This window comes from Lepidochelys kempii, chromosome 2 (assembly GCF_965140285.1).
Source record: "Lepidochelys kempii isolate rLepKem1 chromosome 2, rLepKem1.hap1, whole genome shotgun sequence".
NCBI lineage: Eukaryota > Metazoa > Chordata > Testudines > Cheloniidae > Lepidochelys > Lepidochelys kempii.
The window spans coordinates 35789457-35810406 of record NC_136381.1 but is presented as its reverse complement, the minus strand read 5'-3'; the positions used below and the strand labels follow the sequence as shown (position 1 = coordinate 35810406).

At 41.2% G+C, this 20950-nt stretch overlaps 1 protein-coding gene across 2 annotated transcripts in view; it reads right to left on the bottom strand.

The window, feature by feature from the left end:
- Positions 1–1153: 1153 nt before the first annotated feature.
- The window catches only part of LRP12 (LDL receptor related protein 12), a 106778-nt gene continuing 86981 nt past the window's right edge, over positions 1154–20950 (bottom strand). For both annotated transcript variants that reach the window (XM_073330339.2, XM_073330338.2), the window contains 3 exons: positions 15377–16478; positions 14004–14136; positions 1154–3585 (listed from right to left, as the gene is read on the bottom strand). In XM_073330339.2, the coding sequence (XP_073186440.2) occupies positions 2719–3585; positions 14004–14136; positions 15377–16478 (2102 nt within the window). In that variant the 3' untranslated portion in view covers positions 1154–2718. The remainder of the gene's footprint in view (positions 3586–14003; positions 14137–15376; positions 16479–20950) is intronic.

The window sequence follows — 20950 nt, the reverse complement described above, 5'->3', positions numbered from 1 at the left end:
TCTTATAAAAACTGTGCAGTCTTCAGAGTTGGTAGATGAACATGATGTCATATTTAACAAAAATTAAATTATAAGTAAAAGGTTTATTTGACAGCAACTATGTATCTTTAGCATTTCCTTCAGATGTCTCAACATTTGCGAAAAGACAAATAAAAAAACACTTCATGATATATTTCCAGCAGTTCAGACGGAAACAAACGTGTAGAGGTACAGTTGTCTGCTCAGAGTGCTAATGATACCATTTGTATTCCCAGTAACAATGAGCTTGATAGCTACCCTTAAATTATGTTGCATTAAAAGCATTGTAACAGACTGTAAATAAAATCTATATTTTCAGTGGCTAATGTCCCAATTCCCAATCATATCCTACTCCCATGTTTTCTGTCTTAATTGTTCTCCTTTAGAAAAACTGACCATTGTACTTCACTTCTCCCCTAACAAATCTCTATATGCAAATCTAGAGACTTTAATAGAATCAATACTGTTCACTTGTTGTTTGTATGTATATGTCTGACATGTTTCATGAGGCCTTGTACTAATGCTTGATAGGAAGCAGTTATTCAAACAGTTTCAGAATCACTTTCCAATGTCATTGATTCAGTTAGGTTTTTTTTAAAAAAAATATTAAAATACCAATTTACATCAGAACATGGAGTGAAGAGTTTACTTGGTTCATATGTATTTTAGGGCCAGTTTTTGCTGCACCTTATTCATGCTGCATAGTAACTTGCTCCGCAAGTAGTCCCGCTAAAATAAAACAGAATATGGTATTAGTCAATGAGGATAAGGGCTGAAAAAACTGGAGCTAATGATTTGTACCTTAACACCTCTGGCACAACTGAATTTAATGCTTGCATTTGGGAACTGAAGAATGACTAATTTCAAAGAGTCCTCAACACCTGTATTGCACATAGGTTCCTCAAAGCTCAATGTGCAGGATCATACCTTGAGCTGGATATATACCTGTTACCTCTTGAGAATAAACCTACAGGTTGTAAAATTTTGCTTCATTTTCTCAGATTGCTGACTGTGAATGAAGAGAGCGAGCGAGCGAGATGTCTACTATTCAGTTTTTTCTTTTAGATGTGTTTGTACTCCATAGATGAGGGTTTAAAAAAACAAACAAAAAAACAAAAACAAGTAGATCTTTGGGTTTATCTTTAAAAAGTACCTCAAAACATAACAAAAATTCATTTTAATTTTGATACATATTAAAACATTTTAGTCAGTTCTGCCTGACAGCATAACATGACAGAAATGCACAAGACTTTAAACATGCTTTAAAATGACATTCAGCAAAGTATTTAAAATTTAATAAATAGCATACAGTCACACACAAATACATTTTTCATACTGAATCACTAAGCCTACTCAAAATAGACTGGCAAAGAATAAATAAGACAGTAGTTGACAATTTTTTTGTTTTTGTTTTTAAAAGATGTAGATTCCTGCTATCACGCTAGTTGCCACACATTTACCTGCTTATCACAAAATTGGAAATTATAAACAATTATTTTCACTGATCTGTTTTGCTCCAACTTGTAATATTACCAAAAAAAAAAAAAATTTACATGGATATACTGAAGGGTTTTCTTTCTTTCTTTTTTTTTTTGAACCACCAGTCTGAAACCAAGAAAGTCAATTTTTTTAAATACAATGAATAAATAGGGATTTAGTCAAGGAAATTCAATTGTAACAAAATGCAACTCCCCAAGAAAAGAGCCATGGAAATATATAGCAATTGCAATATTAGAGAATAGTACTTAAAGTGATAGTGCTTGTGCACTAAGCTCATTAGAGACCTCAATATGATTTTAGTGCAAATCCCTTGAATCCAAATAAGCTTTATATCTATATTACTAGGGAAAGATCTATTACCATTTGGAATGTATCCTGTTTAGTAATGTACCTATATCAGATATTTTTAAGAATGCATATTGTAACATCTTCAGTTATTTGATTTTTTGTCCTCAAACTGAGGTAACGAATGACCTGGGATTTTATATCCTACTTAGTTGTACCATATTGGATTGCAATTTATTAAATGTCAGATTCCATTGTTATAAAGACTATAAAAGGGTTTTTGCCATTAGTTTATCTAATTATACCTAAATTTGATACATCTCTGCATTTTGAACTTTTGAAAGAAAAAAGTGTTATGGTGAAAGTCTCTCCCTTTGAAAAAGTTCACATGATGTAATTCAAGAATATTTAGACAAAATGTTATATAAACCTCAAAAGGAAAAATACACATTTTTACATTAACAATCCTTACCAGCATTTAGTATATTAAGTTACAAGTACGTTGGCAATAATACAATGGATTCAATTTCCAAAGGAAAAATTCTGTACAAATTAACCTGTTAATATGGGGTAAACAAACAGGCAGTCAGTAAGTCTTGAGTAGCCATGTTTCTATTGTGAACTACAGTACCAGGATAAACTAATTTGAAACTAACTGGATGAACCCTGGTTACTTAAAGAGTAACTCATTTACACTGGATACATTTATTCCGAGTCATTAAAACGTTCACTTTAGTAGTCCAGAATTACCCAGTATAAGAAATGTTTATTGAACCACACAGGCAAAAACATGTTAATCACATGATTTTACCTTGGACTTTTTAAAACTAGAATCTAGTTTTCTTAACTATGAAGTACAAAACAATGACTGATATTGCTCCAACTTGTATTCAATCTCCCCTATTCAATCCGTACCTAACAAAGTAACAATGCCTCATCGTCACTAGTTTCATTTTTCAGTGCTGCTTCTAAGCAAGTGTCGGGTATCTGGGCAGTGTGTACAATACCACAGCGCTCACATGGGCCATCTCGTTTACATGACCTTACTCCATGATGCATTGCACTGTAAGGCTGCCTAAGCCCTTGTCCTTGATCTGAGGAGAGATCAAGCAGGGGTCTTGAACAGTCATTCATATCAAAGTCTGATGCTACATCAGAAACCGGAATTAACATTTCAACATCGTCATCTTCATCTCTTCCACTTACACCATTATCAAGCTGTCTCAAAGGACTTTGGTTCTGATTTACTGAGCTTGATCTCCCTAAAGTAAAGCGTACCCAACGTAATCCTTGAGTCATACGACTTAGTGCACTAGTGAGCTGGTGGCGTGCTGGACTTGCACTTGGGGGTTCTACACTTGTCATTTCTCTTCCATTATCTGTATTACCACCACAGGTATTCTGAGCTGAGGAACTTCCACATGCTCCTACTGTTGCTTCTATTGCTGTTGCAGGTGGAATTTTTTGAGGCAAAGTGGCAGCAACACCACCAACTGCTCCTGCTGTGTCTCTTCTTTCATTTTCTGTGTCTGTGTCATCAGATTCAACTGAAAATAGACTTCTGTGAGTATTACTTCTTTCAGCTTCTCTGCTAGTACTCTGACTGGCAACAACATCATCTCCATCTGCTGAGACTACTGCCAGTGATCCAGAATGATGGGACCTTGCAAAATTAAAAATTCGATTCCAAATGTTACTTGACCTGCCAGCAATCGGAAGTCTGATCGAGGTAAATCCAAGCTGAGATCGCACTGCTAGTCTCAGGTTTTCCAAAACTGAAGCCTGAAAAAAATGACACACAAATTAGTCACTGAGAGCTGACAGTGTGCCAGAAAAGGAGGAAGATACACAACCTAAATGAGAGATGTTAGCATATAGGCTTGTTTGTCAGCCTGAGATAGAATTTTGGGTTTGACTTTTTTATACTTTTATATATTATACTAATATGTATGAAGAACAACGAACAAAGACACTGTGTTGCATTTCCCACAACCAGATGGGGCTTTTCGTACAATGGGAAGCGATAAAGGATAGAGCAGTTAAAAGTGTTATTGGGCATGGTGGGAATGTAATACATGAGCACACACACTTGATGACTCCATCAACTCCTTATCTCAAAGCAAGGTCAGGCAACCATCTGGTAGGGGCAAGAGAGGATGGGGGGGTACAAAAGGGGTGGGATGAAGACCCCTACTCAAAACCCTCCAGAACAGAACATGACGATAAGTTATAAGGGATGTGACTAGGGGCATGCATTCCAGGTATATCTGCGCCGGCTAAGAAGGAGGAATTGGGAATAGTAATGGGAGAATGGGGGACTGGGAATAGGGGAATGAGGAACAGGGACAGAGGCAAGGATTTGCAGCATCAGAGCTGGGAAGGGAGACACAGGGTAAATGCTCTGCGGCACCAGAGCTGAAAACAGAACACTGGGAAGAGGGAGCTCCATTGGAGTGTGGAGCTAGGGGTTAGAAGAAGAAGGAGTTCTATTGGCGTATAGAACTATATTTGGGGGAGGGGAAGGGGGAAACTATCGCTGTATAAAGGTAATCCTGACTGGTATGAAGTGCTTTGGAATATGTTTGCTTGGAACTAAACCCCAATAAACACCGCATTGTCTGTTCTTCGGACTTCTGGTCTTTTGCTCTGTCTGTGCATGACAATAACCAGGAGAGAGGGTGAAGGGAAAGCCCTCTAACAAGAGAGATCTAAATCTAGGTGCTCAGATACTACAGTGATGAATTTGGGACAAGAACCTAAATTAAAATCAAATACAGTCCAGGCAATACACAGGCTGTAGATATCTTGGAATGCTGTTGGAATATTTGAGAGAACAATTAAAGGCTCCACTAAGTGCAAATTTTAGAGGGATTTAAATGGAGAGGTTGGGAATAGGAGTAGTGGGAGACCATTCTGAGTATAAGATTGGTATGGAAGATGCCTAGATCCTGTAAGGTGTGGAATATACTATAAATGGGGCAACTAACATGACGGTTTGGGGGGGGAGGGAAGAGGAGGAGGAGGAGGAAATTAGAACAGTAATGTAGATGAGATGTGGTTTTGCAAAATTCAAGGACCCGTATGAGGTGAATGGACATGAAAAGGGATGTAATTTGGTTAGAAGAGTAATAGGGGAGGGTGAAGGAGGAGCTGTACAATGAAATGCAGGGAAGCTGAAGTTGTTGAGGTGCAAGATAACCAAGGTATATCAAGAATGACTTATTTGGAAGGCTAAAATAAGGGATTTTAGAAGTGCTGTTCAAAAGAAGTGACAAGATTTGGCAAATATTTTGGGTCAGAAGGAGAATGAGACAGGAAAGTTGACCACAAACACCAAATTCTCTAAGCTTAAGTGATAATGAAGCCTATACACAAAGGTTAAGGTTTTCAAAAACAGGAGTCTAAAGTTAGGCATCTAAATAAATAACTTGTCATTTTAGAAGTGCAGAGCAGCCAGCAGCTTCTATTAATCTCAACAAGAACTTCTAGAAGCTCAGCATTTCTAACCCCCACCCCAAACATGCTACTTATTTCGATGCCCTAACTATAGATTTGGGCGCCTATCTGTAGTGTCCTATTTTTGAAAATCACCCTAAGTCACTGTAACTTTTGGAAAATCTTAGCCATATACTTGTAGCTTAAATTCTAAAAAGTGTCTGCAAATTTGAAATGTGTCTGCTGATCAAGACATTAGGAATAAATACTTAAGACATCCTGATTTAACATTAAAAAGAATACTTAAAAAAAATCAATATGAAGAATTCTTTGCAACTTTACATATGCAGATTAAAAACCAGAAGAATTATTTTTTCCTTCTCCATTTCATATTCCTATTTTGGAACGTACTAGATGTGATTCTATTCTTCACACAAGTTTCACATTAGAATAATTACTGACATCAATGGAAAATTAGGAGTACATCCATTTTTGTAATTGGAGGAAGACATGGTCCTTTATGACTAGCTCTGGCAAATGACAAGAACTTAAAAAAAAAAAAACCTGCATGAATTGGTGGGTAATTTATAAACAGTTCAGATAATATTCTCTCCACTGCCTTAGACAACATGCATCTATTTTGTAACGTTGCATCTGTTCCTAAATAGGAGCTTCCAGTTGTTGGCAAAGGAATGAAATTAGCTCTTACGTTTTGCATAAATGCTTGCATACATTTAATATAAAGTGTAGGCTAAAATTTTACAAGGTATTAAAGGAGGTATTAGTGATTCCTTGATGGGTATCTTTCAACTCTCACTATTCTGTTGGAAGAGGAACTTTACCTTCTTTCATAGACTCTGACTGTGGTTGTTGTCCCTAAAGTTGGAAAACACCTTACCTTATGCAGCTCCTAGAGACTCATATCACTATTGAATTATGACAGAGGCTTTAGTAAAAATACTAGCTAGCCAACTGCAGTTCATGTTCTCAGTTTATATAAACCCTGATCAAACAGGATTAATTAAAGATAAACAATTGTTGGAAAAATGATTGCAGACACTTTGTACAGACCCATTATATTCCAAATAGTCTATGGTATCATCAAGCAAGCCAGTTCAGAACAGTAGTGGATTAGGGGTTTGTTGTAATCCAGCCAAACACTAGGTCTTTACTGAACAGAAGATTGTGGGAATGTAAAAATTGCTAGGCTACCATGGATTTTTATATTTTTATATATATAAATAAATAAATTAAATAAAAAGAATCACACCTGCCAGAAATGTATACACATCTTTCAGCAAAGGCTACTCTATGAGTTTGGGATAGAATTAGGACAAGGTATGTTGTTCTCTCTCATCAATGACACCCACGGAAAATAATATAGATTTTAACCCAAATCATAAACCAGAGTTTTAAAGATTGAGAGCACCATAGAATACATATGATTAGCCAGCTATTCAATAAAGAAACTTTTCTAATTTATTTAGAAATCAAAACTAAGTTTCACTGGCCTTCTCTCCCATGGTTCAAGTTAGAAAAAGTTAAGAAACATAATGCCTAAAAAAAACCCCTTCTATACAGAAATCTAACCTTAACAGAAGTGATGGCACCTGGTCAATCAGGAAAACAAAAAAGTAACTAACTGATATCTATCTTGGCAGACAACTTTCCTAACACACAAAATATCCATATTTGGCATACTGGGAAGAGGACCTGGATAGACAATTTACCCCAGAGTAATAGGGTTTGAGCTGGAAAAAGAGGACCAGCAATCTCAGTTTGTAGCACAATAACAGAAAAATTCTTTAAGATACTGCTTCCATGGCTAAATAAATATATAAATACCAATGTACACACACACACAAACTCTCTCTCTAAATGAGGATAAATGATGGAGAAATTGGGGTGAAAAAAAGAGTTTTTATGCATATTACATGTGAATATGTTTTGTGATGTGGTATCACTATACTCCGTGTTTTACATTTGGTAATTTGTAAATTTCAGTAATCTGCAGTAAATCCCATTTATTAGTTTCTGCTGTACTTTATTTCCAAAAGTTATTATAAATGTTTTAATTCACTACCTTGTGGTTTATTAAGAAAATTCACATATACATTCTGATCTATATTATGAAAAGAGGTAAACAGAAGAGCCTGAGTTATCTGCTTTGTACCATTCAATATTCTTTATACTTTTATCAGTCCTCTCAAAACTGAAGTATAGTCCTCTGCACTAAAATTATATCTCCTTAGAGTCTATGAGATTCAGAAAAACATGAAGGCCTATTGACACTCTATAAAATCTCTCTATAAATTTATACTACTGTTCAAATTTACTCCTATAAAGGAAGTACAGAGTCCTCCACACACATCACAGGAGGGTCACAAGGATATTTTATACAAATTTATATATATTTTAGTACAGAACCACTTCCTCTGATCTGAAAGCAATTTTGATTAAGGAACAAGTGTCATTTTGATTTATTTTACTAAATTCCCAACAGGGTAATTCCATCATCCTAGTTGCCTGAAGAAAAACAATTGTTCTGTGAAGAATATTCCTTCTTTTCTCTGTTACAGAGAGGAACTAATCTCTTACCAATTTCTATATGTCCTGTTATTTTCTTTATTCTGAATGTTACCAGAACACTGAAAGAACTTGTTTGTGTCCAACTGGGATTTATGATGTTCAGCTTAAACAGCCTGCATTCCTGAATCATAACACAAACTGCCTATGCTTAAAATAGGAAAAGAAGTGTCAAGTTGCATAAGCCACATCTGTAAATACAAAACATTTTTTAAACAGGCCTCACATAGAGGCAGATTCTAACATCTATTACATATACGTTCAGCTCAGAATCCTATCTACAGCTGAAGTCTCTGTTGAACATGAAATATTTCCAGACAGAGGGAAGAACTCTTTTTGCCAAGATAAATATGGAGGATAGCATTTCCTACAAAAGCTGTGAAGTTATCTGTTGTTGTTGACTTTGTGTCTCCACCTGCTTCCATCAATGAAGCCAGCTGTTCCTTTTTGGTTTAATATGCACTATTAGGAAAGTAACACTCACCCAATTTCTATGCAAAACTATCTCAGTCACGTCTGAAACCTGGAATCTCAGATCACCAAATAGCTCTAATACGAGTTAACATTAAAAAGTCTGATATATGGGTAGCTCTGTGTTAAGGACAGTAACAAGTAGAAGACTTTTAACTTAGGACAAAACATTCAACATTGACTACTACAAGTATTTATTAGCATCACAGCTTAAGGATGCTCTTTACATTAGTTGGACTGGTACCTAATGGCATTTTCCTGAAAATAATATGTACTTTGCAGTTCACCAAGTTTTCCCGAAAGGCTCCGTGAGAGAGTAGCCACTCAATGAAGTGTCAAGAGATTTCAAGATGTGCAGTTAAAGGGAAGTTTGAGGAAAGACGTTTTAAGTTTTTCTTTAAATACAGTCAGCTTTGGAAACTTAGGCATATATTATAGACAGAGCTGGTAGACACCTTACTGGATGAAGAGTTTTAATTTTAGCTCTTGAGTGTATCATCATGTGTATGCACAACAGATCCAAATTATGGTAAAAAACCAAAAAACCCAACAGTTACCTACCTCTCCTAACTGTAATTCTTTGAGATGTGTTGCTCATGTCCATTCTAAGTAGGTGTGTGCATGCCATGTGCAGTCGTTGGAAGGTTTTTCCCCTAGCAGTACCCGTCTGGTCGGCTGTGGAGCCCTCTGGAGTCATGTCTGCATGGCAGTGTATATAGGCTCCTGCCAACCCGCCACCTCTTCAGTTCCTTCTTGTCAGATACTCCAAGAGGGAAGGCGGGTGGGTATTGAAATGGATATGAGCAACACATCTCAAAGAACACCAGTGAGGAGAGGTAGGTAACCGTTTTTACGTCTTCAAGAACACTACTTTCCAGGAGAAGTAGAGGAGGGACCATGTTGCCAACGGCTTAAAAGGAGGTTCCATCAGTCCAGACAGCCCAAGGTTGACATTGAGGAGTTGGCTGTTTTACTTGAGGAGGCAGACTGTTTAATCCCTTGAGGAAGCGGCCCACCATGGGGTTCCTGAAAAACTGAGCGTCCAGCTGAACTGGGGTGGAAAGCAGAGATAGCTGCGAGGTGCACATTTATTAATAATACTGAAAGACCCTTCTGTTTTAGATGCAGCAAATAGTTCAGGATAAAGGAAATTGATGCCTGTAAGGGTGGAGTGTGTTTCTGTAATGCCCAAATGGAGAATTTTTCCACTTTGCCAGACAGGTGGACCTAGTGGATGGCTTCCTGCTGCTAAAGAGGACATCTCTAACAGGGTCTGAGCACGTGAGCTCCAAGGGATTCAGCCACGGAGTTTCCATGCCATGAGATGGAGAGACTGCAGATTGGGAAACTGAAGGTAGCTGGGGTCCTGGGTGATCAAATATGGGCTATGGGGCAGGGTTATTGGCGTGTCCACCGACAGGTCTAGAAGTGTGGTAAACCGGTGTTGGAGAGGCCATGCTGGTGCTATTAAGATCATTGATGCTTTCTCCCTTCTGACTTTCAGCAGTACCTTGTGTACAAGTGGGAAGGGTGGGAAAGTGTATAGTAGGTGGTCCTTCCAAGGGAGGTGAAAAGCGTTTGCGAGTGAGCCCGGGCTGTAATTCAGGAAGGAGCAAAACTGGTGATGCTTCCTATTGTATTTCGTTGCAAACAAATCTATTTGGGGAAACCCCCACCGTTGAAAGATGTTGATCACAACATCCGGGCGGAGGGACCACTCGTGATTGTGAAATGACCTGCTGAGATGATCGGCCAACTCGTTTTGGGAATCTGAAAAGTATGATGCCTCTGGATGTATCGAATGAGCGATGCAAAAGTCCCACAGCTTAAGGGCTTCCCAGCACAGGGGAGAAAAACAAGCACCATGCTGTCTGTTTATATAGAACATTGCTGATGTGTTGTTGGTCAATACGGATACACATGTGCCCTCCAGATGGGCCTGGAATGTCTGGGAAGCAAGGCGGACCGCTCTTAGCTCCCTGTTGTTGATGTGCAACGAAAGTTCTACCTGGGACCAGAGGCCCCGAGTCTGCCTAAGTGTGCCTCCCACCCAATGCCAACGCGTCCGTTACTAGAGACAGCGAGGGTTGGGGCCTGAGAAAAAAAGCGCACTTCGGCACACACTGCTTGCGGGTCGAGACACCACCTGAGGGACTCAATAACTGGGGGAGTGAGTTTAACCAACTTGTCTAGGTGGTCCCGATTCAGCCTGTACACTGAGGCTAGTCACGCCTGAAGGGGACAGAGCCGCAGCCTGGCATGCCGTACTATGTATGTACAAGTGGCCATATGGCTGAGAAGCTTGAGGCAATTTTGTGCTGTAGTGGTGGGGTATCACCTGAGTTCCTCTATGATGGCACCCATGGTGAGAAAGTGAGTTTCTGACTGGAGTCCAGGAGAGCTTTGATGAACTCTATTCTCCGAGTTGGGGTTAGGGTCGACTTTGCTACATTCAGTATGAGGCTGAGCCTGAGGAACATTGTCTGAACTAGGCTCACATGGGCCTCCACTTCAGCCCTGCACTGTCCTTTGATTAGCCAGTCATTGAGGTATGGGAATACTTGCACCTGCCATTTCCACAGGAAGGCTGCCATGACCGACATGCACTTGGTGAACACCTGGTTGGCTGCAGAGAGGCTGAAGGGGAGAACTGTAAACTCATAGTGAGTGTTGCTGACCACCAAGTGGAAAAACCATCTGTGGGACAGGACTATGGTCACGTGAAAATATACATCCTTCAAGTCGAAGATGATGTACCAGTCCCCCAGATCCAGAGAGAGGATAATGGAAGCCAGGAAGACCATGCAAAACTTTATCTTCCTCATGAATTTGTTGAGGTTTCGCAGGTCTAGAATAGGTTTGAGCCCACCCTTGGCCTTCAGGATTAGGAAATTCCAGGAATAGAACCCCCTCTGCCCCTGAATTCTAGAGTGACCTCCTCTACCGCCCCAAGATGTAGGAGTGTCTGCACCTCCTGCATGAGAAGCTGCTCATGAGAAGGGTCCCTGAAGAGGGATAGGGAAGAAGGGTGGGAAGGCGGGAGGGAACAGAATTGGAGAGAATATCCTAATTCTCCCATGCTTAAGACTGAGTGGTCTGGGGTGATTTGTGCCCAGGCATCATAGAAATGGGACAGAGGATTCACAAAGGGAGGGGAAGGATCCGGGATCTGAACTGGTGCATCACCCCTGGGCGCACCTTCAAAAGTTTGGCTTGGAGGCTGGGGGCTGCTTTGCTGAGCCCTGTCCCTGGTTAGAGGAGGACTGAGAGGGTCTCCGTCTGTTACTTCTGCCCCGCTTCCTGCCATAGTCCTGCTTAGGAGGAGCTGGCTAGAATCAAGAAGCAAGCTGCGGTTTAAAATGGTTTCTTTGAGGGGCTGGCGTATGAAGCCCCAGGGACTTCAGAATTGCCCTTGAATCCTTTAGGCTGTGGAGCTTAGTGTCTGTTTGCTCCAAAAATAGCCCTATGCAGTTGAAAGGCAAGTCCTGACACCTGAAGCCATGGGCTTCTTCTCATGGCTATAGCTGTTGCCATGGTATAGGTTGCCGAGTCCGCTGAATGTAAGGAGGCCCGTAAGGAGGGCCTTGTGACAACCTTGCCTTCCTCAAGGATGGCAGCAAACTCTGAATGGGAGTCCGTCAAAAGTAGCTCTTTAAACTTGGACATGTTCCAAGAATTAACACTGTAGCGGCTAAGGACTGCCTGCTGGTTAGCAATGCAAAGCTGGAATATACCTGGAATATACCCCCAATAGAATATACCTTCCTACCAAAAAGGTCCAGCTTTTTTGCCTCTTTGGATTTAGATGTCGGTCCTGGCTGTCCCTGCCTTTCCTTCTGGTTGGCTGCCTCCACCACCAAAGTGCCCGGCTAAGGGTGAGTGAACAGGTACTTATACCCTTTGAACGGCACAAAATACTTCCTCTCCACCCCATTAGTCACGGGGGGGGTAGAGAGATGGGCATTTGCCACAATGCTTTAGTAGTGTTGTGGATGGCCTTAATGAGGGGGCAAAGCCACCCTCGAGGGACCTCGCAGCACCAAAATGACGACCTGGGAGTTGAACTCCTCTGACATCTCCTCTACCTGCATGCCCAAATTTTCAGCCACCCTACTGATTAACTCCTGGTGGGCTCTGTTGTCCATAGCTGGCAACATGGTAGATATGCCTGCCACCACTTAATTGGGGAGGATGAGGAAGATGCCTGCGGGGGTTCTGGGTTTTCCTGACCCTCTGGCTCGCAGGGATCCCCTTGCGCTGAAACACCCTGCATAGCACTGGGAGCGGTGCTGGTCTCCGTGCCCATCTCAGTGCCTGTCTGCGTGCCCATCTCCTGTCCCCAGAGAGGTTCCTGGGCTACAGATGTTGATGATGGAGGGGCCAGCACCTCCAAAACCACTGACAAGGATCTGGCCCCAGTGGTAGGCCCACAGGGTCCAGAAGGGCCACTGAGCCAGTGCCTGACACTGTGGTGGTCATGACATAATAGGCATTGGCTGCCTCTCCTGTTGTCTGGAATAGTGCCGGCTTCAACCAGAGGCAAATGATTCCACCTCCAAATCCCACGAGGACTCCGTCTGGAGCGGTGCCGCATCATTGCTTGCCCCTGGAAGGCACAGGACCTCTTTGCAATGCCGATGGTGCTGGAGCCTACACAAGGGATTGTGCTGTCATTGCTATGAGGTGACTAGCCACCTCAAAGGTGTCTAGTGTGGAGGGAAGGTCTAAGTCCTCCTCCCGAGGCTCCCGCACTGAGGAGTCCACTAGAACCAGACTTGACGGACTTCCCAGTGAGGCCAGAGTCGATGGTGTTGGCTGAGTCAGAGCTGAAGGTGTCATGGCACAGGACACACATTGCTGGTGTTTCCTCATTCCACTGCTCTAGTGGGAGAGCAACCTCTCTTCTTGAGTCTTCTTCCTTTTGTGCGGCACTGGCGAATAGGGGCACTTGCATCGGAGGTCGTCTTCGGTGCCAGGGAGTGGCAATGCTGCGGATCTCTGGAATCCAAGTCCTTTCTCGGTGCCATGGCCTCTTTACCGAGGCCGGTCCACTCCGCACTGAAGCGCTGGACTTAGGGTCAGATGCCACCTGTGCTGCCTAGGGATGAAGGGCTAACTCCATGTGGAGCAATTTTATCCTGAAGTCCCTCTCCTTTTTAGTTCTTTAGTGAAGCCCCTACAGATCTTGCACTTCTCAGTCTGATTGGCTTCCCACAAACACTTTAAACAGGAGTCATGTGCGTCCTCCCTTTGGCATAGGCTTCAGACAGGACCTGCACGGCTTGAACCCTTGAGACCGTAGCATGCCGTGGTCCCAGGGAAGGGAAAGGTTGGGGGAGGGGGGGAGACACTTTTGAGTGATTGACTTTGCAACCTTAATGTTCTTTGTATGCAATATATACACAACATCCACCACTGCACCTACCAGTTGTAACTTTTCACATAGCATGCCTTTTACTATTGAGAGATATTGGCATTCCTTTAAAAAAATTGTTGAAATTGTTTGCAAAGTGATTCAGTTGTGTGCCGTCACCATCTCTTATGATGGAGAGTTGTCCAATATTTAAAAGTAATTGTGGTACAAAAATATTGATGTGGCTGAAGAAAGTGATAAATCTCAAAACCCAAAACATGGTAGTTAGAAAGCCAAGTTTGTAAAAATTTAAATTGGATGGCCTGCTATTTTGGGATAATCAGAAACACCTTACCTGGTTTGGTGAACAAACAGGAAAATCTTCAACCGGTGGAATTAAGCCTTGAGCAATTAACTGTCCATAAGATGGAGGAGCTTCTCTTCTTAACAACTCAGCTTCAACCCTTGACAACTGTGTTTCAAATGATCTTTCAAGAAGAAATAAAAGTTATATAGTACATAAACAGAGAGCATGTATTCATAGATAGGGATTAGACCATAACAAAATTGATAAGGTTCATATTATTTATGGTAGTAGAATTTTTAATTCAGTTTGATCACATGATTACACAATTCGAGTGCTACTCTCAGTATAAGCATAGCGAGCAGATCGAGGGACGTGATCGTTCCCCTCTATTCGACATTGGTGAGGCCTCATCTGGAGTACTGTGTCCAGTTTTGGGCCCCACACTACAAGAAGGATGTGGATAAATTGGAGAGAATCCAGCGAAGGGCAACAAAAATGATTAGGGGTCTGGAACACATGACTTATGAGGAGAGGCTGAGGGAGCTGGGATTGTTTAGCCTGCAGAAGAGAAGAATGAGGGGGGATTTGATAGCTGCTTTCAACTACCTGAAAGGGGGTTCCAAAGAGGATGGCTCTAGACTGTTCTCAATGGTAGCAGATGACAGAACGAGGAGTAATGGTCTCAAGTTGCAGTGGGGGAGGTTTAGATTGGATATTAGGAAAAACTTTTTCACTAAGAGGGTGGTGAAACACTGGAATGCGTTACCTAGGGAGGTGGTAGAATCTCCTTCCTTAGAGGTTTTTAAGGTCAGGCTTGATAAAGCCCTGGCTGGGATGGTTTAACTGGGAATTGGTCCTGCTTCGAGCAGGGGGTTGGACTAGATGACCTTCTGGGGTCCCTTCCAACCCTGATATTCTATGATTCTATGATAAGACTGGTGACAAAAGCAGCATTCTAATTCATATTAAAATAAGGACAAAATTTAACACATGAGTCAGTGAGAGGTAGACACACTAAGAAAAAGAAGAATGAGAAACCCTGGCACATGACAGTCCAAAAGAGAACAAGCAGAACACATAGAAATGCTGCCAGTCAATCACGACAACAATATTTAATTTTAATTTACTTCAGAATGAGACCACAGACTGAAAATTAGCACCTTTTCATTTTTTTCTGTTGGACAACTAAATATTACATTTTAGCTGCCCACAGGCAAGTGATCAAAATTATTCTTTCCCGTCATCTCCACCATCACTGCCAATAAGAATTTCAAAAATACAGAGAGAGGAAGAATACCTTTAGGAGTTATACAATACTAATAAGACCATTCTTATTGATATATGCTTATGTTAAATTGTTTACTGTGTACATTATATAATTACAATACTTTATCTTAGCTTTGGGAACATGTGCTACTTACCTTCGTTCAAACATCCTCAGTGAATACAGCTTACAAGTACATCCCAGTGCAATGACAAGCAGCAATCCACAGATAAGGCTCCCAATGACAGCTGCTGTTATTACTCTGGTGGGTACAATGACCGGGCAATTCTCTTCATCACTACCATCACCACAGTCATCTTGAGAATCACATACCCAGCTCTCAAACACACAGCGATTATTTTTACAGTGAAAATTTCCAGGTTGGCAAAAGAAGCAATTCTTCTCATCTGAACCATTAGGGCAATGATTCTGATAGTTGCAGCGATCTGAACGAGGATAGCAAACGCCATTTCGAGAGCAGGGAAACTCTTCTTTTTGGCACATGCTGCAATTGGTTTCATCCCTTCCATTTGGGCAATGCCAATAGCCATCACAGCGCTGTTGCTCTGTGTAGCAACCCCAGTTACCACCACATGGAATTTCCCATGGCAAACAGAAACCATCTACTTGATACGTAGCATTAAATCCTCTTGCAGCATTTACTTTGTCAGCACAAAAATGCACTCTTATCTGCCCAGAAGAAGAAACAACTGTAAGGGGTGCATGAGAGTCAAATGCAGTTAACACACGCAAAAGCTTGCGTGGATTTTCCTCTAATCCATCATATATTTTGACATAGTCTCCATAACCAGCACCATCAAGTTTAAAATCAGTGAAGCGCAAAATTACTTTGCGATGATCACCAGTGTCTATTAGCCAGGTGCAGTTGCTTCCAGGAGGATAAAAGTCTGGGTAATTGGGAGAATTGAAAGTACCATAAAAATATTTTAACCATTGCCCACATGTTGGCACATCACAGTCTACTTCATCTCCTAAGTCAAGACAATCAATGTTTCCATCACATTTTAAAGATTCTGGAAGGCAGGTGTAAACTTTGGTGAAGCGAGAAAGACACTGAAACTGGGTGTAAGCACAAGGTTGAAAGGAAGAAGCTGTTGGAGGATTAGCGATGGCACAGATTTCTTCATCAGAGTTGTCTCCACATTCATCCATGTTATTACATTTCCAAGTTTCTGGAATGCATTTTCCATTAGCACAATGAAACTGGTTACAATCACATCTTGGTTCATCAGATTTTCCTGAAAACACACATTTAACAATTTGTAAAAATAGGTAACTTCTACTAAACTCCAGTACTTTCTGGTCATCATTGCATATTAATTATAAATATCATGTGGTTACAGAGTACCTTATAACTATTTCGGTCTCCGTAAATAATTGCAACCCCAAACACATCCAAATATAATACAGTATTTTAAACAGCAAATTCTGCCAGTATGACAGCTTGAGCCTGATTCTCAGCTTCTTTAAATCAAGGTAGCTCCACTGAAGTCAACAGAGCCATGACAATTTACAACAGTAGAAAATCTGGCCCCCTTGTCTGCACAAAGATACCTAAAATGATTAGATGATAAGGGTTAGATAAAAATCAATTCCCCCTCCCACCCAAACCACAAGATTGTCATACCCCAGTAACTCGTAGGGAACAGGCTCTTTTTCACTAGAGCAGCAGGCTCCACTCCCCTTCACAGCATGTTGTATGCTTCCCAGCTCCTGCTCTGCAACCAGGAATCCACAGGAAGGAGGAGGAGATGGGAGCCATTATACCCCTCATCAGCCCCCCCACAGGACCAAGACGACGACCACTCTCTTTGGCTGCTCCTACTTTTCTCCTGCCTAACCTGAAACAAATAGGACAGCAGAGCCCAGCAGCAGGCAGGCAGAACAGAAAACAAAAATATATAGCCAGGAAGCTGGAGATAGCAGGGGGTGGGCCTGATACCTGACAGGTATGCCTAGATCTTGATAGCCTTGGGAAATACTAAAACCAGCATTAAGGTATGAAGTACTGTATTCAGTATTAAGACCTATCCTGAGAGCCACACACTGTATTGGCCACTACTGTCTTCCAGAGCCATCTTGTAGTTGCAATAGCACTTCTCATCAAAGATTAATTTATTAAGACTTCACCTATACTCAGCTGTAAAGTATGGTTTGAGAACACTTATAATTTGGTTCTGCAATCAGACTGGGACAAAGACATTAGAACCATGTTTAAATAAATGCGAATAGGTTTTTAAAAAAAAGTTTTTGCCAAACCATGTTATAAGCTAGGTTAGTTGGATCCATATTTACAAAGCTCCCAGGTACTGTTTAAAAGTAGTATGATGGATGGACTCTGTATAGCACATCCTCAAGAACTTAGCTTGATTAACACAGCTTTAAACAGAACAATAGACACGGTGTATTTAAAAGAAACCAATACAGAGGCTGTATTCTCCAATAGTTAGGGCACAGGACTATGACTCAGGAGATGTAGATTGTATTTCCAGCTCCACTAATGACCTGCTGAGTGACCTTAGGCCAAGTCACTTCTCTGTTCCTCTCCTTCAACCTAAACATCTAATACTATCCTGCAAAAGATCAACTAAATATGAAGTTTATCATCTAAGCAATTAAAAAGGAAAGGAACAAAGTTACAGGATGACACAGCACCTCCGGCATTTTAAAATCTAAAGGCTATTTTTTTAAAAAACAAAACAAAACCACAGAAAAATAAAAAGCAAACAAGTGATAAACCCAGTGAGCACTGACCAAGAGTGCTTAGCTGACAAACAGATAGACATGTAGCGAGAGCAGGGATATACAGAAGGGATATAAAATCAGTCAGTGATTGCGCTTTAGAAAATGCTGATCTTGTTAGGGCAGCAACTAAAGGAAAACCAGATTTGTTATTAGTGACATTGCCTTGTTTCACCAATAAAATACTGTTTAATATTAGCACATCAAAATATTTAACTAAAGGAACAGATTGACTTGTCTTTTTTTTAAAAAAGCCTTTTCACTGACGATAAATATAAACTCTAAACTGCAAATTAGCAGCTTGTCGTCTCTCTACACCCCCACACCATTATGGCACACCTACAGTTTGGAGTTACCAAGGTGTGTTTGACAATTTGAGATAAATTCCCAAAGAACCTAATGAAGGCCATGTATCTCAAGATTTGGATTAATACAATACTATCATTTTGGAAAAGTTGCTCTTTACAGAATTATTAAAAATACTGTAGGCCCTGGTCCTACAATTGGATCCATGTGGATGAACTGTTGGGCCTGTGTAGCCAGACAGCCAGCACCCCCCCCCCTCAGACCAGCATTGCTGGAAACACAGGAGGAAGCGGGAACAGGGCACTTAACATATATTCCAGCACAGCCTTTGAAGCTGTGAAAGCACAGGTGTGCTGCTACAATGTGCCTCTGGGAACAGATACAACGATTAAGCTCACAGCAGGCAGAGGCCCTGTGACAGACATGGCTCTTAGCCCCTACTAAATAGCGTGACGCACACACACCAACATCCTAGGTGGGAAAATATTTACCCTGATAAAAGAAATGTCCAGTAGTCGAAACTTATTGTTTCTCTTCTTTGCAAGTGTAAACTACTCTTGCGAAAGCTGGCGTCACCCCGACAGACCAGCCTCAATTTGGCATAAGAAAGGAGAAAGAGAATAAAGGAGTATAGAGGTATAAGTAGGGGACCTACAGCACCATGATTTTTGAGTGCTTTTCACTATCTATCTGCTGGTCAGATAAGTGACAGCCTCCCAAGGCTTCTGCAGCTAAGAGGGTCCCTATGCCTTGTCCCTTATTCGTCTTTCCGCGGAATTGAGTGACCGATCCTGGCTTGGCACCGCTGGAATCGAGAGATGCAAGGAGGGTAAGAAGCACCCACACCTGATCTCCTATCTTTAGTGTACACATATTTTGAAATAGAGCTCTATACTTTGTTTTCTTTCTTTGGGATTGTGGCTTCAGTTTTGTAACTTGTTTGTGTGTGTAACATCTCTACATTTAAATAAGTAGGCACTAGCAATTTTGTAACCACATGATTAGAATCTAGCTTAATAAATTTTGGTAACCATTTATGCATAAGCCTGACTTGTTTTCTCTGGTTTACTGTAAAGCAGCCAACACAATTAAAGAACCTCAGCCGTTTTGGCTCTAAAGCCTGGCCATTAGGTGAGTACTAAGAGCCTAGCGTTGAGTTGTGCCGCCTCCACGGGGCAAACTCTTGGGGCACCTGTCAGTCAATCCTGGCTGCCCGCTGCGAAGGAGCTCTGAGCTCTAGCAGTTAAAGTCACGGGTGGTTAGGACCTTGGGGCATCCATCAGCCTAGCCCGGGCTTCCCGCCGCGAAGGGACAGTGCGTCCTAGCGGTGAAAGTCACGGATGGTATAAACGGGCATAGCTGGCACCTCACCAAACATCCTTGGCCGTCGGCTAACAGCCTGCACTGATCATATTGCAAGATTGCAACCATAGTTTCCTTTAGTAATAAGTAAAGAAAGTTTTTTAAAATCCTCAGTATTCTGAATACAAAAATGAAAAAGGGTTGATCAGCGAGACAGAAGACAGTTTCTGAGGGTTACTGGTGCTAAAAGAGGCAAGAATTAAAAGCAATACCATAATAATGAAGGCAGAAGTGATTTACATCTAAGCTCTTACTTTCACATGCTTTTAAACTTTCTGGAAAAAGTTACTCATTTGGATGAAAAGGTTTCTAGCTATTCCTTAAAACAACAACTCCTCCTCTAATTACCTACCTATTCCACAAAGCATTATGGCGAAGAACTGTTATACCTGTTGTGCCTTTAAATCAAGCTCCTCAGGACACAGACTTGTTACTGGTTTGGCACGTTGACCTAACATACAGCACCACATTTGTTAGGATATAGATATTCAGGCCTGTCTGCAAAGGCCTGTACTTTAAGAATTTAGGTGTATTCTTATCACTTGGCTAGTGATAGAGGTATAAAAGAAAGAATCAAAACCACTGTCTGCCAGTGTAAGGGCCTTCTCTTACTGTGACAGTTTGTGGCCCTGTGCTTAGGCTCAGGCCTTTGGCTAAGCAGCAGAGGCAGCCATAAGCTGGGAAGAGAAAGGTCACATCCTCACATTCCAAACTAGTCACATTGAAATAAGGTGCTATTGGGCTGTTAGGCACTATCAGGACAGGATTGTATTCCTATCACCTCCAGAGAAAGGGAAGTGCCTAGAAAATGTAAAAGGAAACTTAGTTTGATAGCATCCTGTCTGGCAAGAACTCACTTATCAATAGCTGGGATGAGAAATCCTCACTTCTGTATTGTTTTGTCATTATAGTTCCCACTTTGCTATTGTCTGTCTGTATAATCTCTGTCTGGTTCTGTGATTGTTCCTCTCTGCTGTATAATTAATTTTGCTGGGTGTAAACTAATTAAGGTGGTGGGATATAATTGGTTACATAATCATGTTACAATATGTTAGGATTGGTTAGTTAAATTTCAGGGAAATGATTGGTTAAGGTATAGCTAAGCAGAACTCAAGTTTTACTATATAATCTGTAGTCAATGAGGAAGTGTGGGTGGGCATGTGGGTGTGGGTGGGAAATGGGAGCAGGGAATGGGGGTAAGAAAATTGGAATCATGTTTTGCTAAAGGGGGAAATGGGAACAGGGAATGGGAGTAAGGAAGTTGGAATCATGTTTGGCTAAGGGTAGGAATGGGAACAGG